Source organism: Eurosta solidaginis, chromosome 5 (genome assembly GCF_040869045.1).
Source record: "Eurosta solidaginis isolate ZX-2024a chromosome 5, ASM4086904v1, whole genome shotgun sequence".
Taxonomy (NCBI): Eukaryota; Metazoa; Arthropoda; class Insecta; order Diptera; family Tephritidae; genus Eurosta; species Eurosta solidaginis.
In genome coordinates, this window is record NC_090323.1 from 124,524,449 (window position 1) to 124,546,534 (window position 22,086).

Genomic DNA, 22,086 nt, shown 5'->3' on the forward strand with positions numbered 1-22,086 from the left:
AAATCCAGCATTCTCAGTGATTTTCACCAGATGGCGCAACACTGAATAAATATAGTTGGTAAAAAGGAATAGAAGTAGCAAATTTGCCAGTCAAACAAACCACCGCTGTATAGCTAAATGGTTAGCGCAGCATGCCTAAAGCGTACTGATGATGAAGGCTTAGCACCCTTCGAAATGGATCTATCTGCGCAGCTATGGCAGGTTGTCTGAAAAAATTTCTAATTACTATTCCAAAAAGAAAATTCAATTTTTCAAATTTAGAAAAATTAAAAAATAGCAATAATTATCATTAGAAAAAAATTATTATTCTGGCCTTGAGCTCGATTCGAACCTTGAATGATTTATCAATAGGCCGATAAAAACAAAAACAATTGTTAATAAACCATGAGCACTTGGGAATGTCAAACAAAGTAATTGACAATAAACAAAAATCCAGCATTATCAGTGATTTGCACCAGATGGCGCAACACTGAATAAATATAGTTGGTAAAAAGAAATAAAAGTAGCAAATTTGCCAGTCAAACAAACCACCGCTGTATAGCTAAATGGTTAGCGCAGCATGCCTAAAGCGTACTGATGATGAAGGCTTAGCACCCTTCGAAATGGATCTATTTGCGCAGCTATGGCAGGTTGTCTGAAAAATTTTCTACTTACTATTCCAAAAACAAAATACAATTTTTCAAATTTAGAAAAATTAAAAAATAACAATAATTATCATTAGAAAAAATTATTGTTCTGGCCTTGAGCTCGATTCGAACCTTGAATGATTTATCAATAGGCCGATAAAAACAAAAACAATTGTTAATAAACCATGAGCACTTGGGAATGTCAAACAAAGTAATTGACAATAAACAAAAATTCAGCATTATCAGTGATTTGCACCAGATGGCGCAACACTGAATAAATATAGTTGGTAAAAAGGAATAGAAGTAGCAAATTTGCCAGTCAAACAAACCACCGCTGTATAGCTAAATGGTTAGCGCAGCATGCCTAAAGCGTACTGATGATGAAGGCTTAGCACCCTTCGAAATGGATCTATCTGCACAGCTATGGCAAGTTTTCCTATTACTTAAGAAAAATGTCTCAAATTTGAAGAGTTATTTGTGATCGACTGAAAGTCTATGCACACTATTTTGTTTATTATGCCCTAAATTTTAAAATAGTTATAATATTTAAAAAAAAAGTATGTAAAACAAGTAAGGAAGGCTAATTTCGGGTGTAACCGAACATTACATACTCAGTTGAGAGCCATGGAGACAAAATAAGGAAAATCACCATGTAGGAAAATGAACCTAGGGTAACCCTGGAATGTGGTTGTATGACATGTGTATCAAATGGAAGGTATTAAAGAGTATTTTAAGAGAGAGTAGGCCATAGTTCTATGGATGGACGCCATTTAGGGATATCTCCATAAAGGTGGACCAGGGCTGACTCTAGAATTTGTTTGTACGATATGGGTATCAAACGAAAGGTGTTACTGAGCATTTTAAGAGGGAGTGGCATTAGGTCTATAGGTGGACGTCTTTTCGAGATATCGCCATTAGGGTGGGCCAGGGGTGACTCTAGAATATTTGTACGATATGGGTATCAAACGACAGGTGTTACTTAGTATTTTAGGAGGGAGTGGGCATTAGGTCTATAGGTGGACGCCTTTCCGAGATATCGCCATTAGGGTGGGCCAGGGGTGACTCTAGAATGTTTGTACGATATGGGTATCAAACGAAAGGTGTTACTGAGCATTTTAAGAGGGAGTGGGCATTAGGTCTATAGGTGGACGCCTTTTGAGATATCGCCATTAGGGTGGGCCAGGGGTGACTCTAGAATGTTTGTACGATATGGGTAAATAACGAAAGGTGTTACTGAGCATTTTAAGAGGGAGTGGGCATTAGGTCTATAGGTGGACGCCTTTTCGAGATATCGCCATTAGGGTGGGCCAGGGGTGACTCTAGAATGTGTTTGTACGATATGGATATCAAATTAAAGGTATTAATGAGGGTTTTAAAAGCGAGTGGCCATTAGATGTATATGTGAAGGCGTTTTCGCGATATCGACCAAAATGTGGACCAGGCGATCCAGAAAATCATCTGTCGGGTACTGCAAATTTATTTATATATGCAATACCACTAACAGTATTCCTCCCAAGATTCAAAACGCTGTTGATTTCGCCTTGTAGAACTTTTTCATTTTCTTCCACTTAATATGGTAGGTGTCACACCCATTTTACAAAGTTTTTTCAAAAGTTATATTTTGCGTCAATAAACCAATCCAATTACCATGTTTCATCCCATTTTTCGTATTTGGTATAGAATTATGGCATTTTTTTCATTTTTCGTAATTTTCGATATCGATAAAGTGGGCGTGGTTATGGTCGGATTTCGGCCATTTTTTATACGAAGATAAAGTGAGTTCAGGTAAGTACGTGGCCTAAGTTTAGTAAAGATATATCGGTTTTTGCTCAAGTTATTGTGTTAACGGCCGAGAGGAACGCCAGACGGTGGACTGTGTATAAAAACTGGGCGTGGCTTCCACCGATTTCGCCCATTTTCAGAGAAAACAGTTACCGTCTTAGAATCTATGCCCCTACCAAATTTAAGAAGGATTGGTAAATTTTTGTTCGACTTATGGCATTAAAAGTATTCTAGACAAACTAAATGAAAATGGGCGGAGCCACGCCCATTTTGAAATTTTCTTTTATTTTTGTATTTTGTTGCATCATATCATTACTGGAGTTGAATTTTGACTTAATTTACTTATATACAGTAAAGATATTAAATTTTTTGTTAAAATTTGAATTAAAAAAAAAAATTTAAAAAAGTGGGCGTGTTTCTTCATCCAATTTTGCTAATTTTTATTTAGCACACATATAGTAATAGTAGTAACGCTCCTGCCAAATTTCATCATCATATCTTCAACGACTGCCAAATTACAGCTTGCAAAACTTTTAAATTACCTTCTTGTAAAAGTGGGCGGTGCCACCCCCATCGTCCAAAATCTTACTAATTTTCTATTCTGCGTCATAACTTCAACCCATCTACCAAGTTTCATCGCTTTATCCGCCTTTGGCAATGAATTATCGCATTTTTTCGGTGTTTCGAAATTTTCTATATCGAAAAAATGGGCGTGGTTATAGTCCGATATCGTTCATTTTAAATAGCGATCTGAGATGAGTGCCCAGGAATCTACATACCAAATTTCATCAAGATACCTCACAATTTACTCAAGTTATCGTTTTAATGGACAGACGGACGGACGGACGGACGGACATGGCTCAATCAAATTTTGTTTCGATACTGATGATTTTGATATATGGAAGTCTATATCTATCTCGATTCCTTTATACCTGTACAACCAACCGTTATCCAATCAAAGTTAATATACTCTGTGAGCTCTGCTCAACTGATTATAAAAATATATTGTAGGGGTATGAACTATCGATTACAATAATTGGCGCGCGTATAGGAAGATTAACTATTTTGAAAAAGCGGGCGTGCCAACGCCTGCTAAGGGCGCTCGTATCTATAAAAAAAATCTTTGCAATGACTTCGAGAATGGGATAGTTATGAAATTTGTTGTGCATCTGTCTATTTCAAAAAAGAGATTCCCTAGACATAAATCACAATATCGGTGGATAACCATGCCCACATTCTGTATTAAAATTAAAAAAAAAAACACATACGAATGCGCTATCTGTAGCCTCTACCGATTTTTTCTTATATATTTTGCTATGAAAAAATTATAATTATTTATAAAAACACATATCTATACACAGCAATTTCAGATGTTAATAGAATCGTTTATTATATATATATTTATATATTATAAATAAATAAATAATTTATATATTATATATATATATTTATTATATATATAAAAGGGCACACGTTCCCATTTTCAAATTGTTCAGCGAACACAAAAAGAAGTATAAAATTAGCCAATTTCAAAGTAAACCCAAAATTGCATCGCTTTTAAAATCGTATAAGGAATCGTGGATATGTGGAGTTTCAACAAAAAATTGGTGTTGATAAAAATTATACATTGTCAGATTTGAACAAGTGTGAATATGTGCCCGTTTAATAATAAGCGATTCAATTTATGGATTGAGGACGATCGTCATTGTCGAAAGCTCTAAAACAGAGCCGGCCAAAAGTTGCACATTGTGCAATTTGAGTTCGTATTTTCACACAGACACTAACGATGTGCGATCACGATCGTTTGCTTTCGCTGGTCACTCACTAAAATCAACAGTGAATGCAAAAGGAAAATTCCATGCTACTTTTTGGGCACATAATAAAAACAATATGCTGCAATGTTAAAGTGACTTTTAATACGTTTAGTTAGTATTATTAAGTTCCTTTGAACATACATATTAATATTGACAATTTAAATATTAATAATTAATAATAATTAATTAATTATTAATAAATATTGACAATTTAATATAAGTAAATTTTTTATACGTTCTACTTAGTTTTATAATTTTTATACATTTTTTTTATTGAATAACTTTATGTTTTGAAAATATATATTTCTGTCTTTATATTTACTTTATTTTATAGTTCTTTCTTGACGAAAAAGTGATTTTTTAAGTAAATTTTGCATTGAAGAAACACCATACCTTCTTTTATAAAAAAGTTTTATCTGGCTAGCTCGACCTCCGCGTTCTTAGTTATATGAATATAAGTAAATATTGTTAGGATTAGCTTGAAATCAAATAACCATAGTCCTTTTTAATTTCGAACTTCACAGTCCACATTTTCTTTTAGCACACTGTGGGGAGTTGTCACTCAATTTGTACACACATTTATGCAATTGTTTTAGTATTTGTGTGGCCGGCTCTGCTCTAAAATATCCATAAAGCTGTCACCCGATCGGCTATATTAAGAGTATTTCGGGGTATTCCTACAGTATTCCTGTTGGAATAATTGAAAATGTTACCAAAAATTCGCCAAAGACAGAAAGTTTAAACAACGGGTCAAATTCCTTACAGAACTAATAGGGCGGCCTGATAACCGATGTTCAGAGAGTGCTTTGATTTTGGAGAGAACTGTTCTCATTCTTCTTAAACGGAGCCAGCGATAAGCACCCGGGGAAGGTAATAAATTCCACCCACTCGTTACAACATGCTACTATAGACTTTGTCATTCCTACTTCTTTGCCAGGTTTTTATGCGCCAGAGTACGAGAAATACTTTTAAGCACTAGGTCGTGGCTGCCAATGTAAAAAACACCCAATAAATGCTTACTCATATCATAAAAATAGGTGTAATTTTTCGCGATAGAAATTTTTTATTCAATTAGGTCCGTTTTCTTATATTAATCCCTCCGAAAATAGAATTATTCGTTAAAAAATTTATGTTTATAGCGCAGATAAATTTTAAAGCTCACATGAGAAAACGGCACTTCGTATACGAAGTTTTCTAACAATATTAAAATATCCATATCAAGCAGGAGAATAATTTACCTTCCAAATTTGCCAGTTTCTAGCACTTTGCGGTAAAAGAAAATATTTTAAACAAACAGAAATAATAACAGAAGCCAATCTCAACTATGCTTTAACTCAAAAGTAAAATTATTCAAAGCGGCAGACAAATTAAGACAGTTATGACCACTTAATTCAAATGTAGTTAAATTTATATTTTTTTATTGGAACACTTATCACAATCACACAAATTTTGTAGGGTGTCTATTTTTGATAACTAATTCAAAAATCATTCCGGTCATATTGGACTAGCAATATAGGAGTAGGTGGGAGTTTCCGCCCAATCAGACCCTTCTGAGCTAATAATTGAATTGCATCTTGCACGATCCAAAAACGTTTACACACGTTCAAGTAAGGCTACTCCATTTTTATTTAAAATTTGTTTGCTTTTGGATATTGTGACGAAGTTTTATCTAAGCTCGGTTCAAAGTTGATAACATGATAATTCAAATAAACTTTTTAAATCGTAATCTTAAAGGCAAATACTTTTAATGAAGTGAACCTTCTTTTACAAACATTAAATTAAGCTGCGGTGAATTTAACATATTTTTCCTCTTATTTGAAACAAATCTGAATACATTTGGAAGAATGTGCGACTCACAGTAGATATCTAAAATTTAAATGAAGTGGTCTCGCGACCGTAACAGAAAAAGGGGAAAAGTTTAAAAACATGAGAACTAGAATTTTCGCAATTTTAATTCTTTGCATTCGCGGTAAACATCATCTTATTATTATAATAACAAAATGTCAATAACAAATGTTAGACCGCTTAATTTTTTTTCAACATTTGGTACATTTACCTTAATAATTAAGGCACAATTTTTAAACCCGAAAATTTTATTTTCATCAAACGGAAAAAGGGCAGACGTTATTATTTCAAGTCTGATAAATTCAATTATTATTTTCTGTTAGCCCTCGTTTTCGAGATGTTGACCAAAGTTTGGTCTTGGATGACCTTAAGATATTTTACGCCAATACTGATAACACACGAAAGGAGCTGTTTAGATTATTAATATATGTATGATGCATTTCATTTGTATATGGCAACTGGCTATGGAGATATCGGGTAAAATGCACTTAAAAAGGTATCCATTTCGCGACTGTAACGTTTTAAAGGACAATGAACCAGAACCACTGCTTAAAGCACTGTTTTTCAACAAACATTTCAAACTTTGATTATGGTAAGACGGGTTTAGTGAGTTTAGTAGGAAAATTTTACAGTGTATGGTACGGAAATGACTTTCCCTTCTTTGACTTTTTTATTTGAAATTTCCCTGACTATATCCCTTACTTCTTGCAGTACTCTTTACGTATTATAATCTAACCACTTTTACAGTTTTCTTTAAAATTATAAAAGTCGCGACCGTAACAATGAAACATCCCATGTATTACTATTATTATGTAATTCCTTATATTTTATTCCCTAAACTGAATTTATTTGTAAATATTGTAAGTTAATTACCTCCCAAACACCTTCGACTCAATCATGAAGTACAGAATTCCACAGCCACCGTCACCCCATGAATCAAGCCAGCATGTAACACTTGTTGAATTATTCGTTATCATTTCAGAATGTTTAGGTTGAACCGGAGGATTTCCCTTCGTATACGAATTCACAATGTCACAAGGTAATCCAGTGCCGATTTTATTATATGCAGTTATGTAAAGCTGATACCGAGTTCCACACCGGAGATTAGTTAACAAATGTGTGTTAGTTTTAGCATCCACTTGCAATTCTTCCCAATCTCCATTTTCTCTTTTATAATTTATCACGTAACCAAGAATCGGACTTCCACCGTGACTATTGTCTGCCCACTCTAAATGTAAACTGTCCGTATAACTATTTATTACAGTAAGATTAGGTGCTTCTGGTGGAACTTTTATAACAATATTATAGACTATCTCATCCTTTCCCCATGTATTTTCAACACTACAAGTGTAATTACCAGCGTCGTTGGCCTGACACTCCCGTATATAGAGGGTGCCGTTTTTGGCAATTACCTTTCGCACATTTGTATCCATATTGTGACCATCTTGCCTCCAAATAGTGACAGGCGCTGGTAATCCAACTTTGCGACAAGGCAATTCGAGATTTTCTTTCCATGGACTTATTATGCGCTGACTAAATGAAACAATACGAGCGGGCACTTTATTGTTTGGAGGCACTGTAACAACTTGAGTTTTCTCGCCCTCGCCAATTTTTGTGGAAGCAGTGAGCCAAAATTGATATGTTGCTGATTCTTGTGTTCTTTGCGTTTCATGCATTTCCACAAATGGGGCAAGTATGCGCTTATGTGTACCTTCTTCTCTTCCCCCCTCTAGCATAGACATATAAAAAGTATAACCGATCTAAAAGATGAATATAAAATAAATAAATAAAGTTAAATATATTATACATTATTCGTACAATATCTCCATTAGGAAATTCTGGAGGCAACCATGATATAATTATTCTCGTACTGGAAGCTGGTATTGCTTTAATAGCCTGTGGCGCAGAAGGCACTGTAAAGAAAGTTTATTCCTCTCAGCTAAGGACTTTATCTTACTTTGCATAAAATTATAAATAAATAGCTGAAGTTCTTACCATCTTCATGGGTGCGGCAATAAAACTGCTTCGTCTTCGCGCCATCCCCCACTTTGGTATATGCAAGAACCCAAACAGTGTAGTTTGTATATTTGCGTAGATTCTCAATTGTAACATATTGATTAGTCGACTTTACAACATCGGGATCCGTTTCTGTACATAATAAAAAATGCGAATTATATATTTTTTAATAAATAATTTTTACATTAGTTTTTTTATAATCTTGAATCGTCTGGCCATCTTATAAATTTGTAAATTTTATTGAGTTATATACGCATTTAATTTGTTTATATAAATAAATAAAAATAAATAAATAAGGTATAAGTGCAGAATACATATATTTGTCAGAAGGAAAAAATGTATATAAGGATCAATAGTGTTGTTTATGGTGACCTTAACAATATAATATTTTTTTTGGTGCAGATAAAAACTAAGCCCCCGTAGTCAAATGTTTTAAATAGAAAATAGGTTACAAATTGCTTTTGTTTGATACACAAGACATCTTTTCTAAAAAAAACCATGTTTTTGTAAGAAAATGCGTAACATCATTTCATAATACGTTTAATAAGTCGGAAATATGTATTTTTAATGTTACATTTTAATAATGCAATATAATAGATTAATTCATAAGCTCTAATTTGGTATGTATATCATCACAATCAAATATGATAACTTTATAAATTTGAGGCAAAATTAGTGATGAAGTCGTATGAGTTGATTCGTTTATGTCGATACTGTATGTCTCAAAATCAAATTTCTCTGTAACGGTTTAGGCTAGAGGAATTAAACAAAAACAAGGAAGGAAAGCTAAGTTCGGGTGTAACCGAACATTACATACTCAGGTGAGAGCTTTGGAGACAAAAGGGAAAATCACCATTTAGCAAAACGAACCTAGGGTAACCCTGGAATGTGTTTGTATGACATGTGTATCAAATGAAAGGTGTTAATGATTATTTAAAACGTAGTGGGCCTTAGTTCTATAGGTGGACGCCTTTTCGAGATATCGCAATAAGGGTGGACCAGGGGTGACTCTAGAATGTGTTTGTGCGATATGGGTATCAAATTAAAAGTATTAATGAGGCTTTTAAAAGGAAGTAGCGTTTGAAGGCGTTTTCGAGATATCGACCAAAATGTAGACCAGGGTGACCCAGAACATCTTCTGTCGGGTACCGCTAATTTATTTATATATGTCATATCACGAACAGTATTCCTGCCAAGATTCCGAGGGCTTTTGATTTCGCCCTGCAGAACTTTTTCATTTTCTTATACTTAATATGGTAGGTGCCCCACCCATTTTACAAAGTTTTTTCTAAAGTTATATTTTGCGTCAATAAACCAATGCAATTACAATGTTTCATCTCTTTTTTCATATTTGGTACAGAATTATGCAATTTTTTCATTTTTCGTAATTTTCGATATCGGAAAAGTGGGCGTGGTCATAATCGAATTTCGGCCATATTTTATACCAAGATAAAGTGCCTTGAGATAAGTACGAGAGCTGAGTTTAGTTAAGATATATCGTTTTTGCGCAAGTTATCGTGTTAACGGCCGAGCGGAAGGACAGACGGTCGACTGTGTATAAAAACTGGGCGTGGCTTCAACTGATTTCGCCCATTTTCACAGAAAACAGTTATCGTCATAGAATCTATGTCCCTACCAAATTTCACAAGGATTGGTAAAGTTTTGTTCGACTTATGGCATTAAAAGTGTTCTAGACGAATTAAATGAAAAAGGGCGGAGTTACGCCCATTTCGAAATTTTCTTTTATCTTTGCATTTTGTTGCACCATATCATTACTGGAGTCGAATGTTGACATAATTTACTTTTATAACGTAAAGATGTTAAATTTTTTGTTAAAATTTGACTTAAAAAAATTTTTTTGTTAAGTGGGCGTGTTCGTCATCCGATTTCTCTAATTTTTATTTAGCACACATATAGTAATAGGAGTAACGTGCCTACTAAATTTCATCATGATATGTTCAACGACTGCCAAATTACAGCTTGCAAAACTTTTAAATTACCTGCCCATTGTCCAAAATTTTTCTAATTTTCTATTCTGCGTCATAAGGTCAACGCACCTACTAAGTTCCATTGCTTTATCCGTCTTTGGTAATGAATTATCACACTTTTTCGGTATTTCGAAATTTTCGATATCGAAAAAGTGGGCGTGGTTGTAGTCCGATTTCGTTCATTTTAAATAGCAATCTGAGATGAGCGCCCGGGAACCCACATACCAAATTTCATCAAGATACCTCAAAATTTACTCAAGTTATCGTGTTTACAGACGGACGGACGGACGGACATGGCTAAATGAATTTCTTTTTTCACCCAGATCATTTTGATATATAGAAGTCTATATCTATCTCGATTAGTTTATGCCGTTACGGATTACCGTTATGCGAACAAAGTTAATATACTCTGTGAGCTCTACTCAGCTGAGTATAAAAAGCTTGATAGGCCAGTTCTTTGTCAATTTGGGAAAAATCGAATCGGATATTGATAACTAAATTTCAAAACTAAATATTGGAAAACGTTTTCAAAAAAAAAAATCATTTTGCGTTTTTTACCGTTTTTTAATTATTAAAAATAAACAAAAAGCTTGATTTTCTTTAAAATCAATCCTACTATAGATATTGAGTTGCTGAAAAAGAATTTGTAAACAAAGTATAGGATTTAAGTGGGTTTTATATGAGCGAACATTTAAATCGTTACAATTGAGGAACTGCGCGCAAAAACAGCTTAAAAGGAAGAATATGTCATGTTTTATACCAACACCAAATATTGCTTCTATGCTATATGCAAAAAGGTAACATCTATCCATCATTCATTTCGCCATTTTTGGCAAAAATTGTGAAATGTAATATATATTAAGAAAATGTTATAAATACTACAACAACAAAAATACTATATCAAAAAGGTTAATTTCAAAGAAGATTTTTTTTACACGCAGCTCCTTAATTAAACTAGAAAATCTAAGGCATTTTCGCTCATATAAAGTGCACCTAAAACGATGGCATACACTTTGTTTGTACTTTTTGCGAAAATTATTTTTTGAACATTTATATTTTTTGATATTTTCGAGTTCAGCATCTCAAAATCGATTAAAAATACGCTTTCCACTGCCGATTCTATGTACCGGAGCGACTCGGGATTTTTTTCCCGACCAAAGACTGTCATTTCAATATAACCCCATTTAATTTGTCGCGCCACTCCCAAAAATTGTCATCCTCGAAGCAGCTCCTTGCAGCTGGACTACCCTGGGAAGGTATTGAACCTAACCCCGGTCCCAGGCTGTAGTTCTGCATATGTTTGAAAAGGATTTACTCCTTTGTCAGTGTGTCAAGTGTAAAAGATGGTTGGATCGTTCGGGCTGCTCTGGGTTGGAACCCAACGTTATTCGACCCAGAAATTTCTACAAAACTTTTCTGGCTATGTGCTGTTCACGTCCAAGGACGTCCCGCGGTTCACTCTCAAGCGTACCTCCGCCACCTTCTAGCAGCGACGCTGCCCGGCAGGCCACATCAACTGTCCGCTGTTGCTCGCGCCGAACGCTGCAACTCATCACTACAATATATGTAGCATGGACAGCAGCAATGCCGAGCATCAGCTTTTACCCCCGTCCCTCCCTAACTTTTCCGACACACGCACTCGCGTAAGAAGGAGTCATCAACTCCTAGTCCCCCCCACCGTGTGCTCCTTATGCCAGCTTAGAATATTTACGATCGCGACATCGGTCAAAGCCGTGCTTGCTGTTTAGGGGGTTGGCTTCTTTTATATTTTATTTATTTTTATTTTTATTTATTTAAAGTCAACTAACAAGAGTGGTCAACTAACAAAATACAAAGGAAAGTAACATAAAAAAAAATATAGCGTAAAAATATATACAAGTATAGAATTAAAAATGGAATTAATTAAAAATTTACAATTTTGTTTAACATTGAACAAGAACTAAAATTAAAGTATCATTACAAATTAAACAAGTAAACTTTAAGATATCAGTTGAGACTGACAAGTATAACATTACGTAAGGCAAAAAACGAACATTCAATACTAATGCAATTATACAAGTCGTTATAGTACGAGCACCAAACACGTATAGGATCATTTTTGCCAAAATGTATACGACACAGGGGTAAATGGAAGGACACGTAGTGTCTGGACACCCTGGCAGGAACTGGAAAGTTCAATCGGCTTAGCAGCTCAGAGGAGTCAACCTCACCTAGAATTAGCTTATGCAGGAACATTACCCCGAGTAATATTCTACGATTTTCCAGAGTTGGCAAATTAATGAGAAGAAGTCTACTTCTATAAGACGGAAGATGAAGATTTGAGTCCCAGTTAAAGGCCCGTAGAGCAAAAATTAAAAATTGTTTCTGCACAGACTCAATACGCTTTATATGAGTAATATATAATGGACACCAAACACACGAGCAATGCTCAAGTATTGGGCGGACCAGCGAAGTGTAGAGGACTTTCGTCAGATACGGATCCTTGAACTCCTTAGCCCAGCGTTTAACGAAACCAAGGGTACCCATTGCTTTATTAGTAATAGCTGAAATATGTGAATTGAAGCACAGTTTCGAGTCAAACAGAACCCCTAAATCGTTAATCGAAGATATACGCTCCATTAGAGTGCCATAAAGTGCATAAGACGACAGGACAGGCTTCACGCGATGAAATGTCATGAACTTACATTTGGAACAGTTTAGAACTAATGCATTTATTGTACACCAACGTTGAAATGAGTCCAAATCAACTTGAAGTAGATTTGAGCGAGTTAAATCCGAAGGCAAGCATGTATAGCAAATTTTTACATCATCGGCATACATTAGAGCTCGTGAATGATTCAAAATCTGTGGCAGATCATTAATAAAAAGAGTAAAAAGCAATGGGCCTAAATGACTGCCCTGAGGTACACCAGAGGTAACATTAATTGATTTTAAAAAAATATTCTTATAAAGCACCTTTTGGGTTCTATTAGAAAGATAGCTTGAGAGCCATGAAGTCAGATTCTTCGGAAAACCGAGTAAATCAAGCTTCAGAATCAGAAGTTCGTGATTCACTGAATCAAAAGCTTTACTAAAATCGGTATAACTCACATCTGTTTGTTTGCTAGCCAAAAAACCATCCCGAACTAAAGAGGTAAACTCAAGTAGGTTTGTGGTGGTTGATCTACAACACGAATGTTGAAGCTGACAGGTAATTATTTGTTCAAAGGTTTTAGGAATAGCTGAAAGCTTAGCAATTCGCCTATAATTCTCAATATTAGATCTACTACCTTTCATGTGCAGAGGTATGATAAATGACTGTTTCCAAATTGATGGAAATGACGCCGATTGCAAAGATAAATTGAACAATTTTACGATCGGTTCTGTTAAGTTCACAGCACAGAACTTAAGCACACAGCCAGGAACACCATCGGGCCCTGGAGAAAAAATCGGTTTCAGAGCTAAAAAACTCTGAAGTACAGTGGCACTATCAATGACTGGATTGAGAATACAGTTAGAAGTAACTATTTAGAAAGGATAACTACCGGTTTGGGTACAGGTTGACGAATAGGTCGATTTGAAAAAGTCTGCGAATAAGTCGGCATTATCATGGTCAAGGCTAGCACTCTTGCCACCCAAAGAAAAAGATGATGGAAATCCCGAAGATTTGCGCTTTGAATTAACAAACCCGTAAAATTTTTTAGGATTGTTAAAAAACTCAATTTTGCATCTTGTTAAATACGACTTGTAGCAGTTTTCATTCAGGCGTTGGAAATTAGAACGGGCAATTAAATATTTAGAAAAATCTTCAGAAAAACCAGATCTTTTAAAACGCTTATAGTGCCTCGATTTAATATTGTTCAGGTTAGCAAGTTGCCTCGAGAACCAAGGTGGTTTACTACTTTTAGCCTTAACAAAATGAACCGGAACGCAACGATTAATAAAGTCACTTAGGTAACTATAAAAAATAGACGTGGCAGCCTCAACATCAGTACAAGCATAAAGGTCAGACCAATCGTGGGAAGCTAACAGTTGATTAAGCAAATCAAAGTTAGCCTTTTTAAAACATCTCGAACGAGAACGACATGACACTTCCATGAAATTAATCGTAGGCAGTAAATTGTCCAGTGTAACCTCAAGTGTGGGGTGCAAAGGATCTTCAGGCAAGGATAAGGCAGGGATAAGGCAGAGATTCGACTGAGACCAATACCTATTGAACTATCACCAAAAACTAAATCTAACAACTTATTTTTAGAGTTCACCACATTATTAATCTGAACTAGCGGAAATTCCATAAGCGAACCAATAAAATCATGCTGAGTAACAGGAGTCAAAAAGTTTGAATCATCGTTGCCAATCCAACTAACGATCGTTATCACGCAAACGAGAATGTAGGCTGTGGATAACAGCTTTATGGCAATCATAAACGTACATATCTGACCGAGGGGTATGTAGGAACAATAAATATAAGAAAAAATTCGGGAACAAGAGCTTTACAGCTATGAATTCAATGCCAAGCACGTCCTCAAAGCTCAACAATCCAGCAGAAATACTGGACAATACAGCTATCAGGACACCGCCTGCTCTCAACTGACGATCACACCGAAAAACAACGTAGTCTTTTGAAAATAACTCTGAATTTAAATTATCAGGCTTTAGCCAAGTCTCTGTGAAAGCAATCACTTCCGCTGTAAAAGTAAAACTGTTAAGGTAAAACGCATTTAATTTAGAACGTAAACCACGAACATTCTGATAGTGAATAGTTACTTTTGAATTGTATTGGCAGGGCTGGTAATCTTGTTTTTTGAAACTATACGTGCGCGAGGCTCAACCTTCGACTTTGTGGTGTACAAATGTGCCACCGAATGTATAGGCCAAAAAGATTTGTCAAGAACCATATCAAAATATACATCTGGAACTGATATTTTAAATGAATAAAAATCCCTCACATACTTAAAAACCAATTTATGTGCACTAATGTTAATAGAACCTGTACTATTATTCTTAGCTAAGATATAATTAACCACATCAGACTCCGTCAGAGATGGATGCAATCTTGATACGATAGCCCGTCGGGGCGGCACGGCAGTAACCAACCTAGGACCAGCCGGACCTAAATTAGTATCACACAAATTTCCAGCAACATCAACAATGTTATCGTTATTCGATTACCATTTAAATTACGCGCAGTGTTGCAATCAATTACAATATATTGGTTATTAACAGCATGAGAAGAGGCAGTGTTCATAGAAATGTTAGCGCCGGCTTTAGCAGTGTTAGTAGCGCAAGGCACTTCGGCAGAGTTAACAGCATCATTGAAATTGCTTTGGACATTGGCAGCAGAAACGGGGCCAGAACTTTTTTCAATGTTAGCGTCGGCAGAATTTTTAACCATGGTTGTGCCTTTGTCTTTGTTTCGTTTCTTTTTTTTGCCAGCACTGCCACGCAGTACACCACCCACCGCTTCATCATAGAGCCTATGTAAATTACTGAGCTCAGAACGTAGAATTTCTAATTCGCCTAATAACCGGTTTTTGTCCGCTTGCAGAGAGTGTATACCGGCAACCGCGCTTGCTTGCTGTGCTCGCAAACTTTTCAACTTCGGCAAGAATAGACAATAACATAAAATTTAGATAATTATAATTTACATGTTGTTGCTGTTGTTTTTGTACAGCAATAGCATTGTCATCAACAGCACAATCGCCACAAATATACATTTCATCCGAATTTTTAAAGTGATCCAAATTGGTAGCTAAGGTACCAACAACACACTGCAGGTGATAAACTTTTTTACATTTTTCACACTGCACACTACTTTGAGCGCGTTCAACTCTGTATCCACAGAAACAGGGCATATTGTTTGTGTAAAACAGCTATGAAGACAAAAACAACGTGTAGACAAGGCAAAGAATATACGAAGCAGACAAACTGTTAACATCTATGGGATATGGCTGCTGGTGACACGGCGGTCTCGACGATTTGATGGTGGCGATATGTTGATAACGATGGTGGTGGCGATGTGATGGGATCCGGATAACTAGTATTTTGCACGAAACATTTCGAGAAAAAATGGTATGCTTCTTCAAAAAATTCAATTCGGTTTTCTTCGAGAAAACTATACACTATTTTATGTTATTGGTTTTAAGCAAACAATTATAAAAGTTATGAACTTTCGAGTTTATCAAGAACACTGTAGTAAACTTTGGAATTAAACTATTTCGTTTAATTTTTTGCGGTTTTACAATTTTATTGCTACAACCGGGATGGATAATATAATTCGAATAAAGAAATGTCAAAAAGGTTTATAGATATATACATCTGTCAACCCATTGTTGGGGTTGCGAAAGAGGTGAAATATATAAAACTGTTATATGACTTGCCGGCTGGTGAAAATCCTTGGGATGAACCCAGAGGGTGCCGGCTGGTAATAGCGCACCAGTTTCTCCTTCCAGGGGAGTGCTAGCTAAGTTTGGGAATCATTTCCATTTGTGCCCCAGCTCCTTAATAGCTCAGGCATATGGAAATGGTTTTTAAACGTGACCTAAGGGTGGGAACCGGACCACGCCCAGTTGAAAAGGTGGTCCACCCCCAATCCAGGGTGTTATGCGTTTGCGTGCCCATTGGATGGTTTGCAGTCAGGGGTATCCGACTGTGTTTTTACGGAGCCTCCCGGATACCGGTCCACCTCCGGGAGTAACAGTGACTTGCTGCGGTATGGGGCTATACCGATGCACACCGCAATGCACCCACATTAACGCGGCAGTGTTTTTCAGGCTGAACTTATAGCTATCTGGAAAGCAGCCCTCTATCTTGCTAAAGTGCACGTAACCAATTCTATTTCAATTTTCTCGGAAAGTCAGGCTGCCATAGAATCCCTGCAATGCAGCAATACCTCGTCACTAGTGGCGTTGAAGTGCAGAGAAACCCTCAACAAGCTAGCTAAATATATGGTCTTACAAACAAATGACTTCTGCCGCATCTGTAGGGACGAGGAGGAGATTGAAAGCGTAGAGCACTATATGTGCCACTGTCCCGCACTGTCAGAAACAAGGTACCGATGCCTCCACAGACACTCCTTTGTCGGCTTTGCGTTGCTTCAATCTGCACACACAAACGACATCTTGCGTTTCATCAGGAAAACGCGCTGGTTTAGCCTCACTTGGGTCTAAACATTCTTCGGAAGTAGGGAAATAGGAAATAGGGACCCCGCGTGGTAGCACAACGGGCCACAACGGCCTACGTGAGTCTCCGCTGGACAGCGGAGGCAGCCACTTCAACCTAACCTAACCTATATGACTTGATACAAGTTATGCGTACAAGTCATGACTCTTAAATTATAATGGCTCTACATACTTATAATTAAAGGTACATTTGCTAAATTCTAAAATTCAGTATAAAATTCAATTCAAATTAAAGTTTAGTGTTATAAAAAATATATAAATTTATACAAAATAGAGATTTGGCTGTGGACGAATGCGACAGTCTCTCAGGCACATGCCTTGGCCCGTGCCACCTTTATAGACGCTCTGGGCTTAGAAACGGCAACCGTCCGACCGGTACATTCGTTGCGCCTTACTGGCAAAACACTAGTACCAACTCATCGACACCAGGTACTCCAGCAGTAATCGAACAGCACACTCGACAACCCCTATATCCTTCAAGGCGCCTTTACCCATCTCTGACTCCCAGAATGACGACTGTCCCCCCGATGCACTTCAGAATTCTGCAACTTAATTTTAACGGATTAACCGGAAAGATCGCAGAGATATTTGACTATATGAATAAAAACAATATCCGTATAGCCGCAATTCAAGAAACAAAGCTAACTGCCAGATCCTACCTCCGAACATGCAATGGCTACAACATTCATAGGAAAGATCGCTAATAGTGGTGGGCTTGCCTTTATAATCCATCACACCGTGCAATATAGCCTATTTCAACCTAACATCAGCTGCAGGGATAATATCTTATAAAGTCGAGGCATAACCATCCGGTCAGGCGATGTTGACCTGGAAATAATTAACATCTATATTCCTCCTACCACCTGCTGCCCAAGTCGCTATCGCCCTGCTATCAGTACGTTACTCTGTGGAGAAAACTCACCATGACCTCTGGCATTCCAGCTTGCCAGTCGACAGCAGAGGTAGGCAGCTAGCAGAGCAAATAGACAATGCGACTTTTTGCCCGATAAACGGCGATGCACCACCAAAATTGCAAGTAACTGTCATAGCTCACCAACATCTCAATCGTCGGCGCAGGGCTCGAATGGCAGCCGATGCTTACTTTAGCTTCTGACCATTTGCCCATACTCCCTTCAATACAGCGACCTGCCAATTTCTGAAAAGAGGACTTTTATTAATTTTAAAAAAGCTAACTGGGAAGGCCATACAACCTTCACCAATCAATCTTTTGCTCCTTTTTCCATCCCGACTGATGTCCGACAAGGCGAGCCTGCATTCCGCGAGGTCATCGCTTCAGTTTCTGCACGCTTTATTCCGGCCGGTAGAATACCTGAAATCATACCGTATTTCCCGGCTGAAGCTGAATTTAGCAAGAGAACGTGACATAGCAAGATATCTCGATCCTCGACCCCCATATTAGGTGTCTCAACTCGGATATCATGCGGCTGATAAACGAACATAAACGTAGCAAGTGGGAAAAGCGTCTAAACAACTGCAACCTCTCTGCGGGTGTTGGTAATCCAACTAAATAGAACGATAAAGTATCCATAGCCTTCGGCGACTAAGCATTATCTGATTCGAAGAAATGCGTGAGCGCCGTTTGCCGACAATTTATAATGCATTATTCTGTGGACAAAGCCAGACGTCGAGCAAACAGACGGGAACATAAATACAAACACGACGTGCCACCCATTACCATCACTCCCACAGAGGTTGAAGCAGCCATTCACAAGGCCAAGCCCTCCAAATCAATAGGCCCAGACGGAATAGCCATAAAAATGCTAAAACACCTTGACGCTGGGAGAATAAACTACTTAACACACGTTTTCAACCTGTCGCTGAAGTCCTTTGTCATTCCCGAAGAATGGAAAAGGTAAGGATAATTCCAATACTAAAGCCTGGCAAACCAGCTAACGAAGGCGAGTGATAACGACCGATATCACTCCTTTCTCCAGTAGCGTAGACATTGGACACCTTTTTGCCCCCTCATTTCATGGAAAATCTTCGCCTATGGCTTCCGCATAATGCACAGCACCACCGACGCGTTAAATGCCATAAACACCCAGATAAATTACGGACTAAATCAGGAAAAACCCCCATCATTGGACGGTGTTCGTGGCACTTGACCTGTCAAAAGCTCTTGACACAGTCACTCACAACACTCTACTCCAAGACATAGAAGGCTCACACCGCCCCCCTTGTTTAAAAAGACGCACCGCAAGTTATCTGAATGGTTGGCAGGAGTCGGTTCAATTTAGGAATGAAATCTCAAAACCTAAGCAAATTAAAGAGGGGGTACCAGAAGGTGGTGTCCTATCAACGCTTCTGTTTACTTTCGACATATCAATGCCCACCAGAATCAGTTACAATAATTTCCTATGCCGACGACTGTGCGATTACGGCAACAGGACTTGCCCCTTCAACTGATGAATTAGTTTCTAAAATAAACAGCTATCCCACCGATGTTTCTAGTATCTTCACCTCCCGCAACCTGACATTATCACCGACAAAATCCAAGATCTTAAGGGTAACGTTCGATAATACTCTGACCAACAAGGCACATACAACCGAAATTGAATCTAAAGTACAAAGCCGTAACAAAATTCTCAAGTCCTTTGCCGGCAGCACCTGGGGAAAAGGAAAAGGGACGTTGCTAGCCACGTACGGCCGCTCATGCGCTACGCGCCACCAGTTTGGTCGCCTGGTCTTAGAAACACATAATGGAAAAGGCTGCAGGCCTGTCAAAATGTCATCATATCATAACTGCCACCGGAACTACAGAACTATTGAAAGTCTTCTTAGAAAACCAATATTTTTTCAATTTACTCCTTTTCATGAACTCCAGTTTTCTACTAAGATGTAGCAAAATGGTATACATTATTCTCCATAAAGGTTAGGCAAGGTTTAACTGGCCGGCCAATAGGGACCTCACATGGACTGAATGTGTCTATAGTGCTACCAGAATTCGTTTGACGACCAAACATTAAAAACCAGAGGGCAGTATCTGGTTAAAAAGCCCATCATGCTCCTTAATTCTTCTCTCTTTAGAGACATGAGCAACTTTGTCAGTCTAACGTCGTAAGATTTGGACATGATCTTAGAAATTGTGCAGCCCTGCGTTTCTGTCCACGCATTTGAAGAATAATATGCCACTCCTGTCTCCTTTTAATTTCTTTCCAACGGATTGGGACATCTACCGTTGATTCATCGAGTGCTGAATCATCCTTTGCCAAATCATCCGCCTTTTCGTTACCTTCTTACACTTAAAGACCGGTAAACCAATACAGATACATGGTCCGGACTAAGTGAAGTTTTTTCAATGCTTCTTTGCATTCCAGAATTCTTCCTGGTGAAGTACTGTGTGAGGTTATTGCCTTAATGGCCGCCTAACTATCAATATTGTAACGAATTTTCTGCAATTCCCCTTATTTGCAATCTTCTGCTAACGTTCGAATCACTAAACTGTTGAATAAATAACACCACTATTCAGTAATGCAAAATGGCCTTTATTAAAGTACTTTCAAAAATAACACTCCTACTGCTCGACAGATGGAATGCTTAAATCAAACTGATTCTCGCGTCTCTACTGTTGCTGCTTTTATACTGTGTGATTTCCTCGTTGCATCTTCTAGGCGTTTCCAGAATTTACTGAGTTACTGGTATATAATTATAACGACAGATGCACGTGTGTAGCTCTCATATGCGCGTGTATTTGTGAGCGAAACTTCCACAATTACAATTGCATACTTTTGGGAGCATCTCAGATAAGATATCTGCATGTGTTTGTGTGTTGCTTCTCCGCTGCGTGTACGTACATACATATGCGTAGACATAATGATTGATTCGTTTATGTAGATACATAATGATTGATTTATGGATGTGCATACACGTCACTCTTAGCATCGGCTTAGAGATGATAGTATCCCTTAGTGTTGCTAATATTCGTCACACTGCCCTCCACCTAAGTCTGATCGTCCCGATCAGAAAAATCTCTCGATCTAAACGCTGCCAGCTTTTCCAAATGAACCACTTTCATTTTTGTTCGTGGTTTGCCAATGGTTTGTATGCGGTACACTACATCGTTGATCCGTTTTACAACTTTGTATGGGCCTTCACAATTACACTGCAATTTCGGGGACAAACATTTTTTTCGTTGTGGGTTGTATAAAAGCACCAAATCTCCTTCCTGAAACCCTTCCGAATTAATTGCTTTATCGTACCTCGCTTTCATCTTGTCACTCATAATCTTTGATCGTTGCCTTACCAAATCGTGTATCTCTCTCAGCTCTTCTTCCAAGACACCAGTGGATTTCTTGACATTTCTCTCCGCATCGGCATCTATCCAAAACTTCAAATCAGCTGGCAGTCGAAGGTCATTGCCAAAAATTACCTTTGCGGGAGTTTGGTCCATTGTCTCATGCACTGCCGATCGGTAAGCCGTCAAGAATAATGATATATGTGTATCCCACTCCTTATGGTACTTGTCTACTACTTTCCTTAAATGCTCCTCCAATATTCTATTGAATCGTTCCACCATATAATCGGACTGAGCATGCAATGTAGTTGTCCGTGTTTTTCGAATTCCCAATGATTTACACATTCCCCGGAACACAGCTGATTCGAAATTCCTGCCTTGGTCAGAATGGACTCCGTTGGTACACCATACCTTGCAACCCATTCGTTTTTAAACACTTCTGCTACTGTTTCCGCTTCTTGATTTGGGATTGGGTACATCTCTGGCCATTTTCTGAAATAATCCATAACCACCAGTACATATTTGTTCCAGCGGTTAATAGTAGGAAATGGACCTGCGACATCCATAGCGATCCTTTCAAATGGCGCACCTGAGTTATAT

General features: G+C 37.6%; 1 protein-coding gene across 1 annotated transcript in view; it reads right to left on the bottom strand.

The window, feature by feature from the left end:
• Dscam4 (Down syndrome cell adhesion molecule 4) overlaps positions 1-22,086 on the bottom strand; it is a 2,049,237-nt gene that overhangs the window by 508,356 nt on the left and 1,518,795 nt on the right. Inside the window, 3 exon segments of the mRNA XM_067787909.1 lie at positions 6,941-7,827; positions 7,886-7,980; positions 8,063-8,215. Of these exon segments, the coding sequence (XP_067644010.1) occupies positions 6,941-7,827; positions 7,886-7,980; positions 8,063-8,215 (1,135 nt within the window).